The sequence below is a fragment of the Myotis davidii genome, unplaced genomic scaffold, assembly GCF_000327345.1.
Source record: "Myotis davidii unplaced genomic scaffold, ASM32734v1 scaffold11, whole genome shotgun sequence".
NCBI classification, from domain to species: domain Eukaryota; kingdom Metazoa; phylum Chordata; class Mammalia; order Chiroptera; family Vespertilionidae; genus Myotis; species Myotis davidii.
In genome coordinates this window covers 1,937,177-1,960,604 of record NW_006285791.1, presented here as the reverse complement: position 1 = coordinate 1,960,604, position 23,428 = coordinate 1,937,177, and the positions used below count along the sequence as shown (strand labels likewise).

Sequence of the window (23,428 nt, the reverse complement as noted above, 5' to 3'; positions counted from 1 at the left end):
GGGAACATTGGAGTCCTCCGTCACTGAAGCAAGGAAGCCTCATGTTCAGCTTAAGCTGCCTGGCTGCCGGCGGCCATCTTGGCTGGCAGTTAATTTGCATATCGCCCTGATGAGCCAATGGGAAGGGTAGCGGTCGTACGCCAATTACCATGTTTCTCTTTTATTAGATAGGATGAGAATACATGACTGAGCCCTAGCTGGTTTTGCTCAGTGGATAGAGCGTCGGCCTTCGGACTAAAGGGTGCCATGTTAGATTCTGGTCAAGGGCACATGCCCGGGCTGTGGGCTTGATCCCCAATAGGGGGTGTGCAGGAGGCAGCCAATCAATGATTCTCTCTCATCATTGATGTTTCTATCTCTCCTCCCTCTCCCTTCCTTTTTGAAATCAATAAAAACATAATAATAATAATAAAAAAAAAGAATACATGACTGACTGGATTTTCCCTTTCTGTTCGGCGTCTGAAAGCGCAAGCTAAACTTAGTGTTCAATTTCACTAAAGTATCTCATATTCAGTTCCTGGTATATAATTTCTTGCCTTCTTTTCTATAGTTTCTGATCTCACATTAAAAATTTTTTTATTTTTATTTTAGGTGTCCTGTTTTTATGTTTTTAATTTAACTTAACTTATTTTTTTGTGGGGGAGCAGGCATAATTATAAACTATTAGTATCAAAACAAATCTTATAAATATACCTATTTCTTTAATACCATTTAGTGTAAAGTACAGATTACTGACAAAAAAGTAACCATGACTTTTACTAGCATGCTCAGTGAAAATTTTTTATCACAAATGAATTTGAAAAAGTATTATAATAAATCTCTCAAATTAGACTCAGAAGCTCATAAACAACCGAGAGAACACTGGAAACTGCTTAAGCACAGGCACAGTTTACAACCAGCACTGATAGCAAACATAGAAACTGAAAACCTGACAAAAGCCACATATAAGAAATAAGGTAGAAAAAAGTTCAAACACAAATAAAATGGGAGGATGCTTCATTTTATTTATTTAAACTATCTCCACTTAAATGATTTGCTTCACCAGTGTCTACATACATTTTAGAAACAAATGGTTTAAAGCAATAGTTTTTATAGTCTAAGAATAAAATCCTATGAAGAGCATATATTAAAGAATTTGCTCTTCATTTAAAGGAGGGGTTTTTTTTTTCTTTTCTTTTGTGGGAAAGAAGGAATTAAAGAAAGACTTTTTTCTTTCATGGTAATTACTCTTTTTCAGCATACTAAATAATAAAAATTTATTTAAACCCCAAAGGAACCTATACTAGACATCAAACCGAATTTTCAATTTGACATTAACCATGACAAAGAATACATGATTATAGTTTTTTTTTTTAAATTAAATATGAGTAATAACTGAGGGAGTGACTGAGGGAGTAATATGGACAGAGAATTTTCAACTTCCAGATAACAATAAACTTTTCTTTGAATTCCACAAATTTATTTTACATATTTAAGTTTCAGAAATTATACATTTTAAATATATCAGAGCTCTATCCTTCAATTGCAATGTATCTTAAATTGTGGGAAATTCTAAAATTCAGGAAGAATTGAATTATCCCATTTTTCTTATGGAAATAAATGCTTTCAGACATTTTAAAATCACATGCATATTTGAGAAATTTTAGTTGGGATAAATATGCTCCCTAAACTACTATATTATTGTGTGAATAGCATAAATTAAAAAACAAACAATAATGATTAACACATTTATTAAGCTCTCATTATGTGTCAGGCACTGTTTTAAAGGCTTTACAAGTATTAATTCTCAATATTAACAAAAGTCCTTTGGGATGGATATTTTTTATCATCTTTATTTTGTAGATGAGGAAACTGAGGCACAGAGAAGTTTGAACTTGCGACTAAGTGGCAGAGACAGACACTGAACCCAGGCAGTCTGGCTCTATGGCAAGACTCAATAGCAATAAGAAATACTCTAAACCAATTTTAGTGCTAAAATACTAGTTCTAAATATATACATATATTTTAGGCAATGGCATATTTCCTCTATGATGGGTACAAAAGATAGGTACTTCAATTTTCATAGTTAACTTGGGTAGGTGGCAATTTAAGAAAATCTAGTTAAATTACATGAACAGTCTTTTCTCTCTTATAAATCTGTGGGCTGATAATCTATAGGGATGCGATTCTGGATATGATATGTGAGGGAATAGTGGAGTAAGAATAATCAATAAAACAAATATTTCCATAACTACATTAATAAACTTTTTAATGCTACTCATGAATACAACTATATTTTACAACTTTAAAAATATATTGCTTCAGTTTATTTTAGTAGCCACATAACTCAGTAAACAGAGTGGTTAGAAAGATTTACATAGAATGGAAATTAAAATACGATTTAAAAGAAAATTCAAGAAAAGGAATGGACATTTAAAAATAACATCCACATCCTTAAATATATCAAAGCTAAATTTCTGCCCCATCACACAGTACACAACTAGACACTAGTCAATACCATAAAACACACAGCAACATAACATGGTATGCAAAGCCATTTTTGTTTAAACATTCCCTTCTCCCTCTTCTAGAGAAAATCATTATAATCTGAACCAAGAGAAGCATTTGTTTACATACCTCAAACATTCTAGCAGCAGTACACCTCACAAGTGCTGAAGTATGGACAACACCATACCATAAAACCGTTAACAATAACTCATGGTAGGCTGGATTTGCACTGAAAGAAAAAAAAATCAATGTTAAAAAAAGAGCCACAGTGCCTTATGGGGTGTACTGAAAAATATTACATTTATAAGGAGTATTAATAATAAAATATTGGTAAAACATGGCATATAGTTTAATGTGTTACATCTAAGATTCTTTAAAAAAGGACGTCAGCCTATAAAACTACAAACTTCCAGCATACTCAAAAATTATACTTTTAGCTTCTCTATGCTAAATTATAGAAATTTCAACTCTTTAATAGCATAAAAGTTAAAATTATAAAAACACAAAGAAAAATAAAATTTACCTATGAGATAAAAAAGAAAGGATGCCAGACTAAGAGTCAGATGGGCACTTTAGAGCCTCTGTAGATCTAACTATCTATATCAAAATTAGAGAAGCAATACATGTCCACATGTCCTATCTATGTCATATGGTTGTTATAAGATCAAATAACATCAACTCAAATCATCTATACGGAAGGGCAAGCTTTCTGTGAAACCCATCACAATGCAAGATAGTATTAATAAATGTATAAGCCTGTTTTCAGTGAAGACTGGATTAACACTGTTTTAGCAATAGATGATGTATCAGTGGGACTTGGCAATAAAATGGAACAGAAATAGGAGCCTAATGACCTGGCTTTCACTTGGGACTCCTTTTTTAGTTTTGGAAAAACAAAATTTTCTTCAAATCTGTATTTGATTTTATTTCTCCAAATGCTTTAGAGAAAACATAAGTCTGTGCCCTTTCCCCACACTTTTATTATAATGTATTGATTACAAAATATTAAGAATATAAAAATATGCAAAAATAAAATACAAAAAATCTTGTATCAAAACCAAGAGAGCTGATGTGTATACCAATACTTTTAGAACAAAAATATATATTCCATAAATCCAATATAAAAATTGTATACGGCTTTTAAAAAACTGTAAGCTATTATTTTTACCCCAGTTCCACAAAAGAAGCCTTCAGGCTATCAAGAGGAGCATGAGACAATGAAAGCAGGGTCATTACATCTTCTAAGAATCCAACTAACAGTTTCCTGTCTTCTTCCTACAGAGGAAAAAGACTGATAATGAATTTCCAAGCAATCAAGTACAATTAAAACCATAATTTACTATCTCTCATTAGAAAAATTTATCAAATAAGGGGAAAATATCCTAATTTGGAAGCATTTTAATTAAAAGTATTTATTAATCATATCTATAATCACAGTGCTAGGAAGAGAAAGACTACCTTACTTCAAAGATTTAGATCTGTGCTGTCCAATATGGTAGCCACCCACCATATGTGATTATTCATATTTAAATTTAAATTAAAAATTAAGTGAAAGAAGAAATTCAGTGACTTAGCAGCACTGGCTACAATTCAAGTGCTTAATAGCCACACGTGGCTAGCAACTACGTTATTGGGCAGCTGAGGTATAGACTAGTTCCATCACTGCAGAAAGTTTTATTACACAATCTGGGTTTAGAACATAAAAAGGTATATTCTCTCATTAAAATTTATTTTTCCAATTTTAATTCCTGTTAATTTTAGCTCTAAATAATTAAATACAAACTACTAAAATAGCTACCCCCTAATAGTAGAAAATAGATTTGCAAGAAATTTTATTTGCAACATCTTAGTGGTGAGAAACTATATGCTTGATGAAATATAGACAATTGTGTTCTGAAAAGAAATAGTTGCGCCCTTGATTGAAAAATAACCCATATTTTTTAAAGCTTTCTTTAACAAACTATTATTTTAATAATCAGAAAATATTTGTCTTTTTTTTTACACACTACTGTATCAATAAATATATTTTTTAAAAGCAAGTCTGCTAAACAAGGAATGTTAAAAAAACACACAACTCTATGTTAAATTAAGCTGAATCTGAAAGGAAAGGGAATTTGACATTCTATCAGAAAATATATAATAAATTAAAGTCAAGTTTTTTGTCATTAGGGATCCCATTTTTTTTGTCATTAGGGATATAATAAATCAACAATAAACAGCTTCCAGAGGAAGACTGGATTATCACCTACCATATTTTTCTACATAGTAAGACAAATTTAGAATGAGGTAGTGATAAAGAATCAACAATAGTAATGATCAGCATGAGTAAAGGATGGATGTAACAGTTTTAGATCACAACAGTCTATTTAGTGAAAAGTTTAAACTGACAAATCAGCATTAGAGCAACATTGAAATAGTGATATCACCCATTTTTAGTTGCCTATGTCAGTGGTCGGCAAAGTGCGGCTCTTAAGCCACATGCGGCTCTTTGGCCCCTTGAGTGTGGCTCTTCCACAAAATACCACATGCAGGTGTGCACCTACAGTTCTATTGAAACTTCGTGGCCCCTGCGCAGAAGTCGGTATTTTGTGGAAGAGCTACACTCAAGGGGCCAAAGAGCCGCATGTGGCTCGCGAGCCACAGTTTGCCGACCACTGGCCTATGTCAAGCAAAAGGTATACATAAATTGGTTAAATGAACTGAAAGAAGTTAAGTGTGAAATGAGAGCTATGAACTACAATTCTAAGTGAGCATGAATTTTTTATTTGAAATTTACTACAATCCTATTTCTCATTTTTGAAAGCTCAAAACAAGATATACTACTTATGTAATTGATTCAAAATAGATAGTTTTTGTTAACCAAAGCAAAAGGGCAATGATTTACCCTAACAGAAAATTTTGTTTAGTAACAAAAATATTAACTGCTAGTATGTGCTTCCTAAAACAAGTAACACTGGCAATCTATGATAGCTACCTCAATTACATTTTTTTTTTTAATCAAACTAAGAAGTTATCTCTTCAGATATTTGGACTTCACATAGTGACTCAAAAAATATATCCTTATTCATTTATTCAACAAATCCATTGAGGGCCTACCCTGAGGCAAACCTTGTACTTGGTACTTTATTATGCTTTAAAACACTATTTGTGGTCAAAATCAACATACAAACTTGCAGGGATTAAACAAGAGAGAGAAAAATATTGACATCACACTTGTTATTATGCTGGAACAGCTTCTAAAATTAATCAGAGAGGAGAATGGTATTTGTACTATTGTGCCAGGCATTTGTTAGGACTAAATCTCTATGAATTTAAGAACAGCAAGAGAGACCATACTATGAGGTAGTCTAAGAACTAGTGTAGAAAAGGAAAGTTTAAAAGAATACTGGCCAGCTGGCGTGGCTCAGTGGTTGAGTGTTGACCTATGAACCAGGAGGGCACAGTCAGGGTTCAATTCCAGTCAGGGCACATGCCCAGGTTGTGGGCTTGATGCAAGAGGCAGCCGATCCATGATTCTCTCACATCATTGATGTTTCTCTCTCTCTCCCTCTCCATTCCTCTCTCTAATAAAAAAAAAAAATACGGTGCTACTTTAACAGAACTGGAGCTTCTTTTGCAAGGTATTGTGCGGATAATGTAGAACTATATTTTAATATTATAAGATGGTTCATATCTGTTTTGGAAGAAGAGTGTAATAAATATAAATTGCTGTACTTTGAATTCAAAAGGCAAAATAAATGTTATTAAAAAATGAAAGAAAATTCATGAAAACAGGTTTTCCTTTCTGATTCTCACATTCTAATTTCCAAAAAAGCTTTTATCCTGAGTCAATATTTTCACCTTACTAGTGAAACTTGCTTCACACTTAAAAATGACTGATATGCCTTAGTACACATCATGTGTCTGTTAGTAACGTAAAATAATGTTAAGTAGTCTGTTATATTGGTCACTACCAATGAACCACACCTTCTGGTTCATGTCCTTGTTTAGGTCTCTCCTCTAAATCTGGGCTGGGCTGATACTTGCTTTAACCAATTCTATATAATAAAAGGCCAGCGACCATAATGGCATAATGACCAGAACGATCGATCGACCAGTGGCTACGAGATGCATTGACCACCTCTTGGTCCCTTCCCCCAGCCTGCAGTCTCCAATCGCTGGATGGCCAATGGGGAACCATGGAGAACCAGGGTGGGTGGCGGCGGGGCGGGAATGGGGACTGGCAAGCAGGCAGAAGGCAGACCTCTTGGTCCCTCCCCCTGGCCCGCAGGCTCTGATTACTAGATGGCAAACGGGAACCACGGAGAACCAGGATGGGCAGCAGTGGGGCAGGACTGGGGACTGCTAAGCAGGCAGAAGATGGGCCTGATTGCAGGCTAGGCCTAAGAACCCTACCCATGCATGATTTCGTGCGCTGGGCCTCTAGTAGAATATAGTAGTAGTGATGTACTAATTCTAGGCCCAAGACTTAGCCTAGCAGATTCTTTTGTACTCTTGGGAGTCCTGAGCCACCATGCAATAAGTCTGGCCCTGCTGTTCCAGAGGCCCCATGGAGAGAAATAGGCCCTATGATTACAAGGAGACTGATCAGCCATCCTAGCTGAGCCCCCTGCCAACCAACCAGTTGGAAGCAGAAACATGAGTGACCACCAGCAAGACCAGCAGAAAAGATATCTGGCTGAGCAAATAAATGGGCCAGAATAACCCATTAATGTTTTCAGATAATTTATTATGCAGTAATAATTAAGAAAAATAAAGTATGATTAAAAAGTACTTTATACCCCGGCTGGTGTTGCTTAGTGGTTAGAGTTGCCTGTGCACTGAACGGTCTTGGGTCTGATGCCCCGTCAAGAGCACGTACTTCGGTTGTGGGTTCACTCCCCACCCCCTGGTCGGGGCGTGTGTGGGAGGCAATCAATTCATGTGTTTCTCACATTGATATTTTCCTCTCCCTCCCTCCCCCACCCCCCCTCTCTCTCCCAGCAACTCCTTCTTTCCCTCCTACTCTCTCTGAAAGTAATGGAAAAATATTCCCAGGTGAGGATTAACAAAAAAAAAGTACTTTGCTAGAACAGTATAAATGAACAAACAAAACGGAAACAGACTCATAGATATAGAGAAAAGATTAATGGTTGCCAGAGGGGAGGGCAGGATTATGAGCCTGGGTGGAAAGGGTGAAGGGATTGAGAAGTACGGATTGATAGTTACAAAATAGTCATGGAGATGTAAAGTACAGCATAGGGAATGTAGTCAATAATGTAATAACTATGTATGGTGTCAGGTGGGTACTATAAATATCAGCAGAACATTTGTCAAGTATATGATTGTCTAACCAATATGTTGTTTACCTGAAACTAATACAAAATAATAATGAATGTAAACTGTAATTGAAAAAAAAATTTTAAGAATAAAAAATAAAATGTATAAAAACAGTACTTTGCTAAAAATGATGATAGTACAGTATTCTGCAGCATTTTGTAGTTTGCTTTACCTAACATGTACTTTATTAGGAAAAATTCATTATAAAAGAGAAGGAAACTGCTAAATAAGTGCAATCTAACACTTCTAACAAAGTTTCAAGAAGAACACATTCTCTAAATTTATTTGTTCAATGGAGATTTTACTCAGAGACTTATTATTCAAATATGCTCTCCCACTATAAATAATAAATTGAATAAAATGAATAAATGCTTTGTTTCCCTTTATGGGTAACATTTTCATCTATACACATTAAAAAGACATAATATTAGGTAACTAGTAGAAAGTACTTCTACATTTTCCAGTAAAAGGATTTTTGCCGTTACCTGAATATAACACGTAAGAACTCCTGTTGCATAAATGGGGACAGTGGCTTTAGTGAGAACCCCATTTCCAGCTGAGGAATCTAAAATTATGAAAATAATTTTTAAAATTCTAGTATATTTTAAATGCAAAGCAAAAAGTCACAATGTTAATTATATTTAAAGTTACAACTGGTTACAAGGCTTACAAATAAATATTATCATTACTTTGAAAAATAATTTTGATTAAAACATATTTACTGGGAGTTATAAAAATATAATGTACTACTTTTTACAGAGCCATTAGCATAAACATTTTTGATAGATGGGGAAAAATTTTAATAACCAAAATGAGATGCTAGACTCATTTCCATAATCAGAGTTGTCTTTAAGAACCTCCCAACTGTTCATATAAACAGTTCTTCATAAATTTGTAGGCTTTCAAACTGTAGTATTCAATGAAATGTAAAGGCACTCAGCTTAAAGGAGGCACCTACATGTATATTATTTAATCTGCTTCTAGATATGAGATACTACCTAGTATCTAGTACTAGTCTAGTTCCAGAGCCCCTCCTGCATCCTCTAGCAGTGGTTCTCAACCTTCTGGCCCTTTAAATACAGTTCCTCATGTTGTGAACCAACCATAAAATTATTTTCGTTGCTACTTCATAACTGTAATGTTGCTACTGTTATGAATTGTAATGTAAATATCTGATATGCAGGATGGTCTTAGGCGACCCCTGTGAAAGGGCCGTTCGACCTCCAAAGGGGTCATGACCCACAGGTTGAGAACCACTGCGTCTATAGGGATTTTCAGCCAGGAGTCAGACTAATTAAAGCAGGGGAAACAGAGAATCATCCAACCACAGGAGAATGCTTTATGACTACTGGAAAGGGAGATTTTTTTTAAAAAATGTAGCACCTGTAGATGATTTCAAAAGAAAGGTTCCAGAGGTGATGTGACTGTTACTATTTATAATACCAATAGCTTGCTCTTGCTTATTGACCTTTAGGCACCATTTTGAATGTTTTTATTTGCTTTTATGTACTAAAAATATTTTTATTACTTTTTCCCCCCTATTTTTATATGGTTTTAAATTCTCTTCAGAAACAAACTGAGTTGAAAAGCTGTCTTACTTGACTTCCTTAAAGGAATTTTAGCAAAAAAGGAAGTTCCAAATTCATATCAACTAGTATTTGACATTTATTTATTATCTTGGTAAGAGTAATTTTTTTTCTTTAAGGGAATATTGACATTGCTTGAATAAGACTATGGTAGTTTAGAGGTAAATCTGAGGCTAGGAATATAAATTGAATTCATAGGTAGGCACTGTATACATAGGAGTTAGTAACCCTTCTTATGTAAATTGCTAAACACCCATAGATAACTAATAATTATAAAAGCTGTGAGTTTCTAAAACATGTAAATATTCTTCATTAATTTATCATCAGAATTAATACTTAACTAAAAGATAATACCAACTATCAGTGATTTTCAACCAGTATGCCACAAAAAAATTTTAAGACAGCAATTCCTGACTATTTGGTCAGGGGCACTGACCTCTTTTACTTAGATTGTCTAATGAAAAAATGACAACAGCCAACACAATAGCCGAGATCTTGTATGAATGAATCAAAATTACACCTATTTTTTTTGTCAGACTGGCAAAAAATATATATTTTTAGGTTTGCTGCAGAATTTTAGTAATTAGTTTATGTGTGCTATAAGATGAAACAGTTGGAAACCCTGGATGATGTGGCTCAGTTGGTTGAGCATTGTTTGGTCCACTGAGAGGTCGCAGGTTTGATTCCCTGTCAGGGTACATGTCTCGGTTGTGGACTTGATCCCCAGTAGAGGGTGTGCAAGAGGCAGCTGATTGATGTTTCTCTCATTCCCTCTCCCTTCCTATCTAAAATAATACATATATATTTTTTTTAAAGGTGGAAAACTGCTGATGTGTACATTCAAAAAAAGGGGAGGAGCACTATACTATACATATTTTTTCCCTAACATTTTCCATAATTTATTCCTAAAAACTAGAAAAATATATAGGGATGTAAGATCCACACATGAACAAGTTCTTAGGCCAACAATGCTATAACTAGACTTCTGAAGACAGGTGAGTTGAAAACTATCAACAGAGGGGCTGGGGCTACCCATTTAAGCCTGTGGTTTCTTTAAAATCTCAGATTAATTTCACTAGCACCTCATGAAGAGGATATTAAATGTCACACAGTTGTAAAAGGAAGAGCTCCATACTATAAATTTTCCTTTTCAATGGTACTAGATAGTTCATTTATACAATTTGCATATAATAAATATAGTACTTTTCATGAATAAAGAGACCCAATTGTTTTTAAAACTAATAACAAACTTACCAATGTTTTCTTCAGATAGTCTTAGAATCTCCTGGAACTGAGGTTTTACCTACGCAATCCAAAGAAAAGATCCAAAAAAGTCTCAGGTTCATGGACCAGTCAATGAGTAAATAAATGAAATGTTTAATACTACTATATATTTATTTATTTTGCTTTATAGACCATTGATTCAGGTGTTCAGAAATGTAATCATTTTTAAGAGGTTTAGAATAAAAGAAGAGTCAGGTTACTAAAAATAATGCTTTAAGAGATAAATATTTATAAAATCAATTCAGGTCAGCAACTATTTTCTGAAGAACCTTTAGTTTACTTCACTAAATTAATTCCCAAGATGATTTTAAATGCTTGAAATTACCACCTCCTAAAACTGAACCTGATGATAGAAGGGCTTTTTAGGTAGCTATTATATGATCAAAATTATTGAACAAAACATTTGCTGTATTTAGAAGGAATGAAAAGGAAATTGCATTCATTCAAGATATGCAACAAGTAACATATTCATCATGTGATATCCATCTGTTTAAATTAGTCTTTTATTTACAATTCCTTAAAATTTAAACATCAAATACTGAATTTCACTTAAATATTTTAAGTTAGAACTAATGATTGTTTCAATATTTTATTATTAACATCATCACAGATTTCAGTTTTCAGGTCACTGAAGTCAATCTCTTACTGGTAAGTGCTAAAGTAGACTCTTACTTGCTTTTGTTAAAAAAAAAATAGTAGCTACTTCTTTTAGAGATGCCAAATAATTTTTGTCACTACTGATAACAGTAAAACCAAATTATATTTGATAATTAGGTTTTAGTGAAAAATATAAAATAATCTTGTTTATTCTACAGTAACATCAAGGTCTGGTTTTCCCCCCCTTATTGGCAGGTCAATCAATCATTTACATATTCAAGTTAAATTGAGTTGAAGACCCCATTTAAAGATTAATCTACAGTTCTATAAATGAAAAGATACTGAAGCAATTTCCTCATTTCACACATGAAAAGACTAAGCCCAGATAAATTATTATAGGTCACAAACATAACAGGGACATAACTCATTTTCTGAATTTCATCGAGTCAACTATAGCAAACTGTTTTTGCTTTAAATGTTTCAGAAATGAGAGATTTAATAGGAAAGAGCTGCACGAAATTCTTACCTTTTAAATGTCTTGATTAACATTTGATTATAGCTACTACATATTTTTGTTTTTATTAGGTCTCTAAAGAACTTGCTTAACAACATTCCACGAAGACTAATGGATTAACAGGATTAAAGAAGAAATTGACATCTAAGGACATGGATATTTTAATACCTAAAACTACAAAATAACCTGGATAAACAAATGTGACAAAAGTTACTTTTGCTAGTGACTGAAAACTGCAGCATTTATCTCAAGTTTCCATGCTAGCCTTAGAGCTGGTATCCACAAAGTAAGTCTTCTATATAAGGTGCTTTGGTTCTACAGTCACTTGAGGTTTTGACTAAAGTGTACTGAGCAAATAATTGCTTTCAATATCTGTGGTAGATCAGAAGCATATTCAGAGGATTGGTACTTTCTATGCTGAAACAGTGAGTAGATGTTCTATCCAAATCTGGATACAAACTAAGTTTAGGCTAAATCATCTTCTGAAAATCAGATATAAAGATAAGAATATTACGGACTAGAATTTTTTTTTTGCTATCATAATTTTCTAAGATATTAAAAGATAAATCAGAATAAAGGAAGGGCTCATGCTCTTATTTACTCTGTTACAGCATTAATTAACACATTACATTTTTATGGATCTTGCACATAAGAAAATATGGAATACAAATTTTTACCTTAGTGTTTGTAAAAATTTTGCCAAATGTCCGGCAAAGGCGCCAGAAAAATCTGGAGAATTCATGGACACAGGCAGTTGAAGTAACATTAATTTTGCCAACTATTTCTATAAGTTGTGGCAACCTGAATATGAAAGGAAAGAAAAATAGGCAGGGGATACATATAAATTACTGTTTCCTTGCCAATTTCTGAAACAATGCAATCTTATAACCTCTTATGTTTTGGTTTTCATAGACAGTAAAGTTTGAAAACAAAGGAGATGTTTGAGACCCTATGAAAAGGTCTTAAGTTTTCATTCTACTCAATAAACTTCTTAAAATAAATTTTAACCGCTTGTCATAAAATATATGGAACTCTGGTAGAATTCTGAATATGAAGTTAATGAGACTCAAATCAATGAATTTTGATGCTTCATACAAGAAGTTGGCTATTGTGGCATCCAGTTTAGCCTCAAAAATGAGAAGTCTGGATATAGTTTAAAATCCATCATCACCATTAATCAACAAGGCCAGAAGACAGATTCTTTTGACATAACACAGCAGCACTATCTTTGTAGATAAATCACTACACATCCAGTGGTGTAAATCTCCTCTCCTAAACAAGTTTATCAGAGATGCTGCCAATTTAGATTTTGTTCTATTTTTTTTTATATTTTGTTATATCTTCTATAACAAAAGGGCCAAGCTAAATATAGTGAGCTATCTTCCAATCAACTGAATGAGTTTAAACCAAATGATTTTGAAGGTGGGAACTTACAACTGATTGACAACCCACAGTAAACTCTCCCAGCCTGTTGTACCCTCGTGTTCCAGCTGGTAATCATAAAGTTGTAGTAGCACTGCCAATTGCTCACGACTTCCAATAATAGTAGACACATCTTGAAGGGGTGACATAGGCCGGGGGAACCGTGTCACTATAAATAATAAAAGCAAAATACGTCATGTGGAAAATGGCAGTTCGGGAAGTTAGCTATTCTGTCAAAAGGAAAATAAAGTTCTACCTCCTAATCTTTATATAGCTTATTATAAACTTTACTGAGATGAATTAATTAAATCGTTTTTAGAAAAAAAAATTTTGTCACATTTTTTAATCTCAAAGTTAAGACTTATGAAACTAAATAATTATAAACGAATACTGTAATGAATTAGTTTGCTAATGAGGAGTAAAATTTCACTTTAGGTTAAATCAAAATTGGCCCAGTGATATGATCTTAGCTAAATAGGAATTTAAATTTGGTATAAAAATAGAAATACTTGTAATTTCACCAGACTGTTTATGTCAATGGAATAGTAAATATGTTAAAATGTTTCCTTTGTGGAGTAATACATTAATAGGTTAATAGCAGGGAAAAAACTGTTTAATACCAGAGAATAATGATATAAAATACATTAAAGCTTCAACTGACCAGATTTCATAAGAATTTAATCTCTATTAATAAATGCTTTATTTAAAAAAATTTCATATTTGATAAACATTAATATAAAATACTAAAACCAGTAACCAGTAAAATAAGGCATATTGTACTATAAATATTATAACTAGGGTCTTATGTATAGACTTTTAAAATTATGTAAATAAAACATGGATATACACTAGTCTATTTTAAAGTTTGTACTGATGGGTTAGATCATAAGTATATCCCAGGTTATTAAGAAAACACTTCTTGAGAGGTTGTTAAGTGAGTAAAGCATGCCAACAGCTAATTAACTGCTGATCAGAAAGTCCTAATGGCCCAACAACTCCTGCACAGAGGCTGACACCCAAAAAAGAGACAAATAAGGGTGCAGCATTTTCTCAAAACATACCAATGGTTCATGGTAATTATTAAAATTAAGAAAACATGAAATACACTTAATTTTTAAGATGCTCAAAGGCAATAGTAAGATGTTATTATCTGTCTATGGTATGCAAGGTTTCTAATAATATACGGAGTATTACGTACAGATAAAGTTTATCCCTTGCTAGATGAGCTCTCCCATTGGCTATCGTAATACACAAACAATAATTTGAGTAACATGGTATCCCTCACTATCTGAGGTTTCTGCTTTAATTTTCACAACCTCAACCCAGAAATCAATTAAATTTGGATGGTGAGAATATTTGTACTTCATATTTCTACATCATGTCAAGGGACATCTGATATTTCAAATTATTGGTTACAATCTGCTATAATACAATGGAATGTTATTCCTTAAAAAAGTGTCAATTTATTAGAAAATAATGGAACAATGAAAAGTAAAACAGATATGCCAAGACTTACTGTAGGGAGAAATTAAAAGAGGAAATAAAAAAGACAGGAAAGTCCCTAAGCAGATTAACTGCCTTCCTGAGTGAGGGGCAGAACCTGAAAAGGCCAGCTCTGAGTGCCTTATGAAGACTAATCTTAAAAGTTTGAATTTTCATTCTCCTCAATAATATCACTTAAAAATATTTAAGCCTACTCTATCCATTCTCAATTTTCCAAGTAAAATTGACATTCAAACAGCATATACCATTTTTATGGTGCATTTTGTGTATCCTGGACACACTGATTTATATCCCTAAGATTATAGGTAACCCACACTTTGTTTTTAATATGAAAAGTTCAATTCTAAAAAAATTTAAGTTCTGTTGCTGTTCTCAATGTTAAATTCTTTTGTCTATCAGAAGACAGTAAGAGACAGTGATAATTTTACAAATCTGAAAAAGCTGAGAAGACTCTCATAAATAGTAATAGCTTGTCTATACTAGGTGCAGTGGGGTCACCTAGTGCCATTAATCAAAGGTCACTTACTCATTAGCTGGACACAGATAAGAAAATACTGGCTTTTGCTATCAATTTCACAAATTTCTGGAAATAAATCATATTCCTTCTTTGGGGGAAAAAAAGAGAGAATTCTGCCGCATATGCTTATATTCTTTGCAAGGACATAGTAGGAAAGAATAACACATTTACCTTTCCCTAAATAAGATGAAACAGCTGGGGAAGAAAAAAGATAAAGTGGAAATGAAAAGCTTCATAAACTGGCACTCTTAAGTATTAAGTAGATCTTTTTTTGATTCAGCTCTATTAATAAAATACTTATTTCAGTCACCAAAAAAAGGTTATAAAAAGATTATAGATTATGAATAGAAAGTATAAAATACCATGAAGCTTATCCATAAAAGATGAAGACACACGACCACAAATTGCACACAGACTTATAATACATGTTAGTAAGGCTCTATCCACTGAGCCAAACCGGTTTCGGAGATTTTCAAAATTTTAATAAAAAAAAAATTATTTGGGGAGTGAGGCTACTAATACCCTGCATCTCCCTTCCACAATTTGGTTCAGTACCTTCTATCTGTGGCACTTCACCGTGAAGCTTGGCTTTGCTGGAGAAAGGGGCATTCTGCAGCACGAATGCAAAGAGAGATGGGATCAAGGACTGCAAGGCAGAAAGATACATGTGGAGCTTATGTTCATCCAGCCCATGTTCTCCTTCCTGAAACATAAGGAGGTGAAAGCTCATTTTAGTCTTTTGAAATTACGTATTTATGATGCTCTTCCTTTCTGTGGCAAATAATAAAGCATTTAAGGACCCGTATACTAGACTCATAGCATAACACCTAATGGAGAGGTCCACAAATCATAATTTTTCTAAGTATGTGAAAATATGAAAAAGTATAGAAGTAACAGAATCTCTTATATGGAAAACTTCAGGGTGAACATTAATCATTTCTATTGGTATGGACCTTCTTTTATAGTTTTTTTTTTAAAGAGGGTCTTATTTTTAAAAATTTTATTAAGTCTGTATAAAGAAATTAAAGTGAACCACAGGAATCATTTTCAATGCTCAATGGCTAAACCTACCACAGTGCTTACTACTTTCCCTCTCCTACTTTCTATACAGATTTGGTGACATCTGTATCTGATAACATTGAAAGCATTTTAAAACAAGTGAACACATAGAAGAAATTTCAAAAAGAAAGAAAGAGATAACAGAAAGAAAAAAAGAGTAAGAAGGATCAGTATATAACATTTAACCAAATGCTAAATATTTCACTCTAGTTGTTTATTTATAGTTTTACTTTAATACTCATTCAGGATTTATAGAAAAAAGTTCGATTTTAAATTATATATATATTTATATGTTCACCTCGAGAGCAGTTATAATGCTTTATGTAAGAGCCTTTATACTAGTAGATCTTTTAAATTTGGGGTAGAAAGGGCAAGAGTTGGAAGTCAAAGACTGCTATCAGATCCTTGTTTTGACATTTTACAGCTAAGTAACCCAAGTTACTTAAACACCTAATCTCCTCACAAAAACCAAAATACAATTCAAAGGATTATAGGAATGAAATAATATATTGTATATATAAAGTATAGAACTTAATGGCATATGATAGGCATTAAAGAAATGTTCATTTTTCTTCTAGATGCCAAAATAAACTATTAGTACGAAAAATAGATTAAAGAGTTTCTATTGTTTCAACTCTTGTACTTGGAAAAAATGAAAAGTTCATTTTAAAAGGTGAGGAAATGAACAACTGCAGTGAAATAAACACAGTTAAAGCATTTTGCCATTGTGTGAAGAAGAAAGCTTCCCATTTTGGGACTGGGCTTGATCCTTCAAAATATTTTAAGTCTTCAGAAAAGAATAGGAAGAGCCAGCTTTCTGAATAATGTATTAGCAAACTCAGATCATGTCCTTTCTCCTCTAGCTTTAGCAGAGCAGAACTTCCTCAAATCTTCCCTGGCTCCAGTCCAACAGAATCTTTAATTGGTAATTTATTAGAATGTTCATCTAAGTGGTACTTTCTGTCTTTGCTTCCCAATATTTTGTCAAGATGCTTTAGAACACACCTTTTAAATTTCTATAAACTACATAAACAAAGAGAACGTTTACCCTGAGAAGTTTTTCAATCTTGCTCAGCAATGTAGGTATAAGATGAGACTGTAAATTTCCAAGTTCTGTAGTCCAGGCAGCATAAGCTGGTAAAAATACTTGATGTGTTGCACTAACTACTCTTTCTGAGGGATCACCCAAGGCTGACAGCAACAATTCAAAACCCTGCCAAAACAACAACAAAAAGCAAAAAGCAGGCAAAATGTAGATTTTTTTAAAAAGAATAAACTTAAGAAAATAACTCAATAAAAAGTAGTAAGTACACATTGCAGTACATTTAGAGAACATTTGAAGAAAGAAAGCCATCCATAATCCCACCCTTCCCATTTTCTTTAAAGAAAATGCCATGTATAATAAACTGATGAGGAAACAAAGGAGAGCGGTGGTAAACATGCATGCTTGTTGCCAGTTTCCTGTATAAATGAATCACAGCATTCTTTCTTCTGAATTGCAGAACTGAAACCAGGCAGCCAACCCGACTGGTTAAAGGGGACATAATTGCCATCCCTACTACAGATTATAGAGTATCTGAATCAGATTTGAAATATTATCTGGAATTTTAAAATGAAGTAAATGGGGTTTAATCTGAAAAACACACCTGTTGATATTTGTCTGGATCATCAATGTATCCCATAATGATACCGAGGCTTTTGATCACAGCTTCCCTTACCAAATCTGCCTTATCTTCCATTAACATTTGTTGCAACATTGAAAGAACCAAGGAGCTACGAATTTCTTTCTGAAAATAAAAAGAGGTTTTTGCTATTTATTTACACCAGCAGCAGAAAAATATGGAAAATGACAGATATCCACATATTCAAAATGCAGATTAAATATATATTAACATTTTCCTATGTTTCAAGTCTTCATTTTTTGAAGAGATAGAACATTACAAGTAGAGCCAAAGTATCACTCTCCTCTCCCCTCTCCCACCTTCTTCTATCCTCCCTCTCTAAAGGTAGCAGCATCTATCCTGAATTCAGTATTAACCATCTCTCAGCATGTTTTATACCTTTGCTAAATAGTGCAAACCCTTAGAGCACATTGTAGCAGGCATTTCTGGCAAATCACCAAAGTCAACACTCTGCTATAAATGGACAATGAGTCTTCTATCACTACCTATTCAACTCAGAGAAAAGTGTTAAAAGTTATAACAGGAGGGTTACAAAATTACTCTGGCAATCAAAGCATTTGCCTGATGTAGGGAGTGTGGAAACATTATAAAATTCTAGTGTTCCTATTTTTTAAAGAACTGGGAAAAAAATTCAAACAGGATAGTAAAATACGAAGTAAAGTGTCAAAGTACTTTAATAAGAATTGCATTGCTATTCTCAGATACTACTATTTAATATAATGCCAACCACTGTTGTGTCTTAATTTCACATATTTTTTTTCTCACAGTTAAAGAATGTTAATAGTTTAGCCTAATTAATGGCTGAAGCTAGAATGAAGAGTTATCACTATACAAAATCTTGCTTTTCCTTCCCTTCTTTGTAACATTATTGTAACTTAATTAATTTATAACAATTCTTTAAACCTAAACTTGTTTAGGTTCTTTTTACATATAATGGTTAGAATAAAATAAAAATGAAAGATGTGATCATTTTCATAAATTTACAGTGTGATGTAAAGCACACTGTATGTAGAGCAAAGTCTGACATTTTTAAATGACCTAGTTTTTGTTTTGACTTTTTAGAAACATATATGTAATTTTAGCAAATTTTAGTTACATTTAGGTTGGTGAATATGCCTTCAGGTATAGCCTTGTTTATTTATCCTTTAGGCCAGGGGTCCTCAAACTATGGCCCGCGGGCCACATGCAAATACAAATATTGTATTGGTTCCTGTTTTGTTTTGTTTTTTTTACTTCAAAATAAGATACGTGCAGTGTGCATAGGAATTTGTTCATAGTTTTTTTTTAAAACTATAGTCTGGCCCTCCAACGGTCTGAGGGACAGTGAACTGGCCCCCTGTTTAAAAAGTTTGAGGACCCCTGCTTTAGGCTAAAAACTGCCCCCCTCCCAATGCATTAAAGTATCTTAATATTAAGATACTTTAAATATCAGTCTAAGTATTGGTTTAAAAATTAGCTTCTCATTTAGTATCAGCATGGACCATGGGACAGAGGTACATAAACGTCAGCTGGGTATGTGCTTCACACTGATCTAGGCTGAGGTCAACTGTGGCAGTTAGTTTCAGGATGCCCCAGGGAACTCACAGGACAAGTCAGGAGGTATTACCACACTGAGATTTTACATGACCAGTTACAGTTTGATATGAGGCCAGTGGAGATCCATGGAGGAAGCTTAAGTCTATTATTAATACTGCTTAGCATTCTAGTATTAGGAGCAGTGTGGAACAGCTTCCTTATCATTTGCAAGCATGTGATGTTCACCATCATCTTGAAACTATAAATAATAGGACGCTCAAACTCACTCAAGTATATCTACCTATATGATTTGTCACAATAATATAACAGTTTTTTCCTATAGGATAAACATTAAAAATTTTTCATTATGCCTAGTTCCTGGTGAATATATGGGAAAATAACTCCAAGGTACTGTTGATAGGACTATAAATCTATGCTATCTTGGTTGGGGTCAATTTAACACTGTCAAAATAAAAAAAAAGCAAATGCTGAAAGAAGCAAGATGCAGAGATATTAACAGTATGAGAAATTTTTAAAATGCACAGATACCCAAGCAAAAACCTGTAAATAGAGTTTTCTGTTGGGGATATAGAACACTGTATATTATATAATTAATTTTGGGTAAGAAAATTTTAAAGAATATAAAAAAATTATAAAGCTGGTGTAAGCAAAAATTTTTATTTTCTATAAGTAATAATTATAAAGTCTTAACACTAGATAGATATCTTTGGAGAAGATGACTAGGGGCCAGAGGGGGGAGTCTTTTATTTTCATTTTACTTTTTTCTGTACTGTATAACAATTTATTTTTTTATTTTTATTTTTTTAAAATGTATTTTATTGATTTTTTACAGAGAGGAAGGGAGAGGGTTAGAGGGTTAGAAACATTGATGAGAGAGAAACATTGATCAGCTGCCTCTTGTACACCCCCTACTGGGGATGTGCACACAACCAAGGTACATGCCGTTGAATGGAATCGAACCTGGGACCCTTGAGTCCACAGGCTGACGCTCTATCCACTGAGCCAAACCGGTTAGGGCAACAATTTATTTTTAACAACAAAAATATATTGTTACTGAGCGACACTATGGACTACTGTTTTTTCTTTCCATTTTTTCTGAATAAAAAAACATTACATTTTACTTAAAAAACACACAATTGTTTGACTATTGGTTTCTCTCTCTTCACTAAAGGGCATGTTAATAGTAAATGCAGAGCCGAGGCCGGTTTGGCTCAGTGGATAGAGCTTCGGCCTGCGGACTGGGGGGTCCCGGGTTCGATTCCGGTCAGGGGCATGTGCCTGGGTTGCGGGCACACCCCCGATGGGGAGTGTGCAGGAGGCAGCTGATCGATGTTTCTGACTCTCTATCTCTCTCCCTTCCTCTCTGTGGAGAATCAATAAAATATATTTTAAAAAAAAAAAGTAAATGCAGAGTTATCATTATACAAAGTCTTTCCTTTCCTTCCATAAATAGCTCATTATTGTATAATTCCACTTTTGTATCCTTTTAAAAGAACAAGTTTCAAAAATGACCTTTTAAGACAGGAGTCTTGGCTTTGAGGACCATAAGGCCTCTATTGCAACTACTCAACTCTGCTGTTGTAGGGTGAAAGCAGACACAGATAATCCATAAACACATGGGTGTGGCTGTGTTCCAATAAAACTATTTATAAAAACAGGTTATGGACTAGATTCAGTGTCCTGGCTGTAGTTTGTCAATCTCTGCTTTAAATTGTGATCGTTTAAATTAAAATAATTGTGATGTCACCTCATTCTACTCTTAAGCACCCATGGGAAGATACCTAAAAGTGGTTCTCATTCTTTGTGGTTGCAGACTCCTTCAATCATTTAAAACTAAATGAGCATATAAGACAGAATTGTTTGGGTAAGTAATACCTATTAATATTTATCATCATAGAAATTAAAACTAAGAAATTTAAAATATGTATCAATTTATTTAAAAATAAACTCATTAGGCTAACAAATAATATTTTAATGAAAATAACTTCATAAAACAAAGCAATGAACAAGAAGAATGGTGTGGTTTTACATTTTATTGCAAAATCTTTTTAATGTCTGACTTAAAAGAAGATATGCAGATTTTCTTATCTACTCCGAATTCAATTGTGATATTTTGTACTGGTTGAAGTATTTAAAAAAATATGGCCTCACACAGACATGCAATTAAAAAAGGGAGGAGTATTTTAATAGTCTTTTCTGATAAGAATATTTTACTTTGATTGTACACTCAAATTGGACAAGTGGTAGTTTCTTAAAAGTTAGTTGCAATGTGGAATCTGAAACCATGATATGGTTCATTGCTAATAACCAGGTAAGCTCTTTAAAGTCTGATACATTAGATTCCATTGGACTATCTTGAACTTTGCTTCTAATTATTATCCATGCACGAATTTGAGTATTTTACATTGGTCATTTGAGAAATAATGGATTGCAGAGTTATGCAGATATTCTTCAATATTGACACATTTTATAATAATATAAAAACAAATCACATTTTTTAGTATCACCAACGATCTCAGAAAAGAGTTTACATACTTAGAAACTATTAAGCTCATAGTGGCAGATAGAAGTTTTCCAAAATTCTTGTTCTCACTTAAAGTTCCAATTATATCACTGGCAATAAATGCCATCTACTTGTTTTCCTTGAAGTGAAAAGGTCATTTTCATGAAAATGCTTGACAAATACCAAAGTCTGAATAACCATAAATTGTTTGTCAATCAGTGCTCTGTCAAGTAAAATCAGTAGCCCATGAAAAAATGTAGCTAGTTCAGCTCAGAATGCAAACTACTTTGAGTGCTTTTCATAAAATAGCCATTAAATTTTATGCAGCAAAAAGGCTCAATATCGGTATTTTCTATTTCATCAAAAATATTAAAAACAGATATACACAAGAGAAAAGATTTAGGAGAATTAATAATTTAACCAATTCATCAAACTTATTTTTAGGTGAAATTGACTTTTTCTGTAAGTGCATAGTGGTGAGGAATACAATCATTACCAGTATATTTGGGTGTCACTGCCTTAATTAGTGTTAATGCACTGGCATTGTTTCCCATTATAACTTTTGCACCAACCGTGTAAGTGTCAACATAGAGAACAAGACAAAACATGTTTTAATATTATTATGAAAATACTTTTCTCTTGATGGAGCTCTTTGTGAAAGAATGTCAAGTGAATCCTCAGAGTCTTCAGACCTGCTCATACAATTGAATTTATTTACACTCATGCAAAATCAATGGCTAAAAGTGCCCGTCTGCAATGCCATATTATATCAATATAACGCTTTTCTTTTTCATTCATCTTTTTCTCTTATTAGGACAGCATGCCCAAAGAGAATTTGGATTAAAATGTTTAAGACACTTGGGAAAAGGTTCCTCTATTATTTAAAAGGAAAAAATGACAATTCTTACAGGAAGGTAAGGTGCCAAAGCTCCACAGGATTCTGCCACAAGCAGTCGTCTTTCTGGGTATTTGTGATTAATCTAGAGTAAAAAGCACATCAAGCATAAACAACATAGTCTTCCTTCCTCCAACAGAGCATTATTTTTCACCACAAATCCTGTTAAAAATACAATAAAACTTCTCTTTTCCACTCTGGGAATCCCTGTGTATATCTGAATCAGGAATAAGGAAATCAGGGAAAGACTAAAAAATGAGGTCACAGGGCTTATCTGTTAAAGAAAAAAGGATAAAGCAAAGGTGAAAAATTTGGCAAGGTGTCTATTGTGGGCTTGCCTAAGACTAGGCTTTCCTTAGGATGGTGGGGACAACTTTCTCCTTCCATACAAACATTAGTATATTTGGAAAACCCAGCTTCCGAATACTATACTAGAGGCCCAGTGCACAGATTTGTGCACTGGTGGGGTCCCTTGGCCTGGCCTGCACCCTCTCGCAATCCGGGACCCCTCGGGGGATTGTTAG

The 23,428-nt window shown here is 33.5% G+C and overlaps 1 protein-coding gene across 4 annotated transcripts in view; it reads right to left on the bottom strand.

Moving 5' to 3' along the window:
• KIAA1468 (KIAA1468 ortholog) overlaps positions 1 to 23,428 on the bottom strand; it is a 102,776-nt gene that overhangs the window by 20,837 nt on the left and 58,511 nt on the right. For all 4 annotated transcript variants that reach the window (XM_006756797.1, XM_006756798.1, XM_015559465.1 and 1 more), the window contains exons 13-22: positions 22,918 to 22,989; positions 17,935 to 18,075; positions 17,337 to 17,501; positions 15,785 to 15,932; positions 13,222 to 13,378; positions 12,465 to 12,588; positions 10,647 to 10,695; positions 8,292 to 8,371; positions 3,656 to 3,762; positions 2,617 to 2,716 (exon numbers count right to left, since the gene is read on the bottom strand). In XM_006756797.1, the coding sequence (XP_006756860.1) occupies positions 2,617 to 2,716; positions 3,656 to 3,762; positions 8,292 to 8,371; positions 10,647 to 10,695; positions 12,465 to 12,588; positions 13,222 to 13,378; positions 15,785 to 15,932; positions 17,337 to 17,501; positions 17,935 to 18,075; positions 22,918 to 22,989 (1,143 nt within the window). The remainder of the gene's footprint in view (positions 1 to 2,616; positions 2,717 to 3,655; positions 3,763 to 8,291; positions 8,372 to 10,646; positions 10,696 to 12,464; positions 12,589 to 13,221; positions 13,379 to 15,784; positions 15,933 to 17,336; positions 17,502 to 17,934; positions 18,076 to 22,917; positions 22,990 to 23,428) is intronic.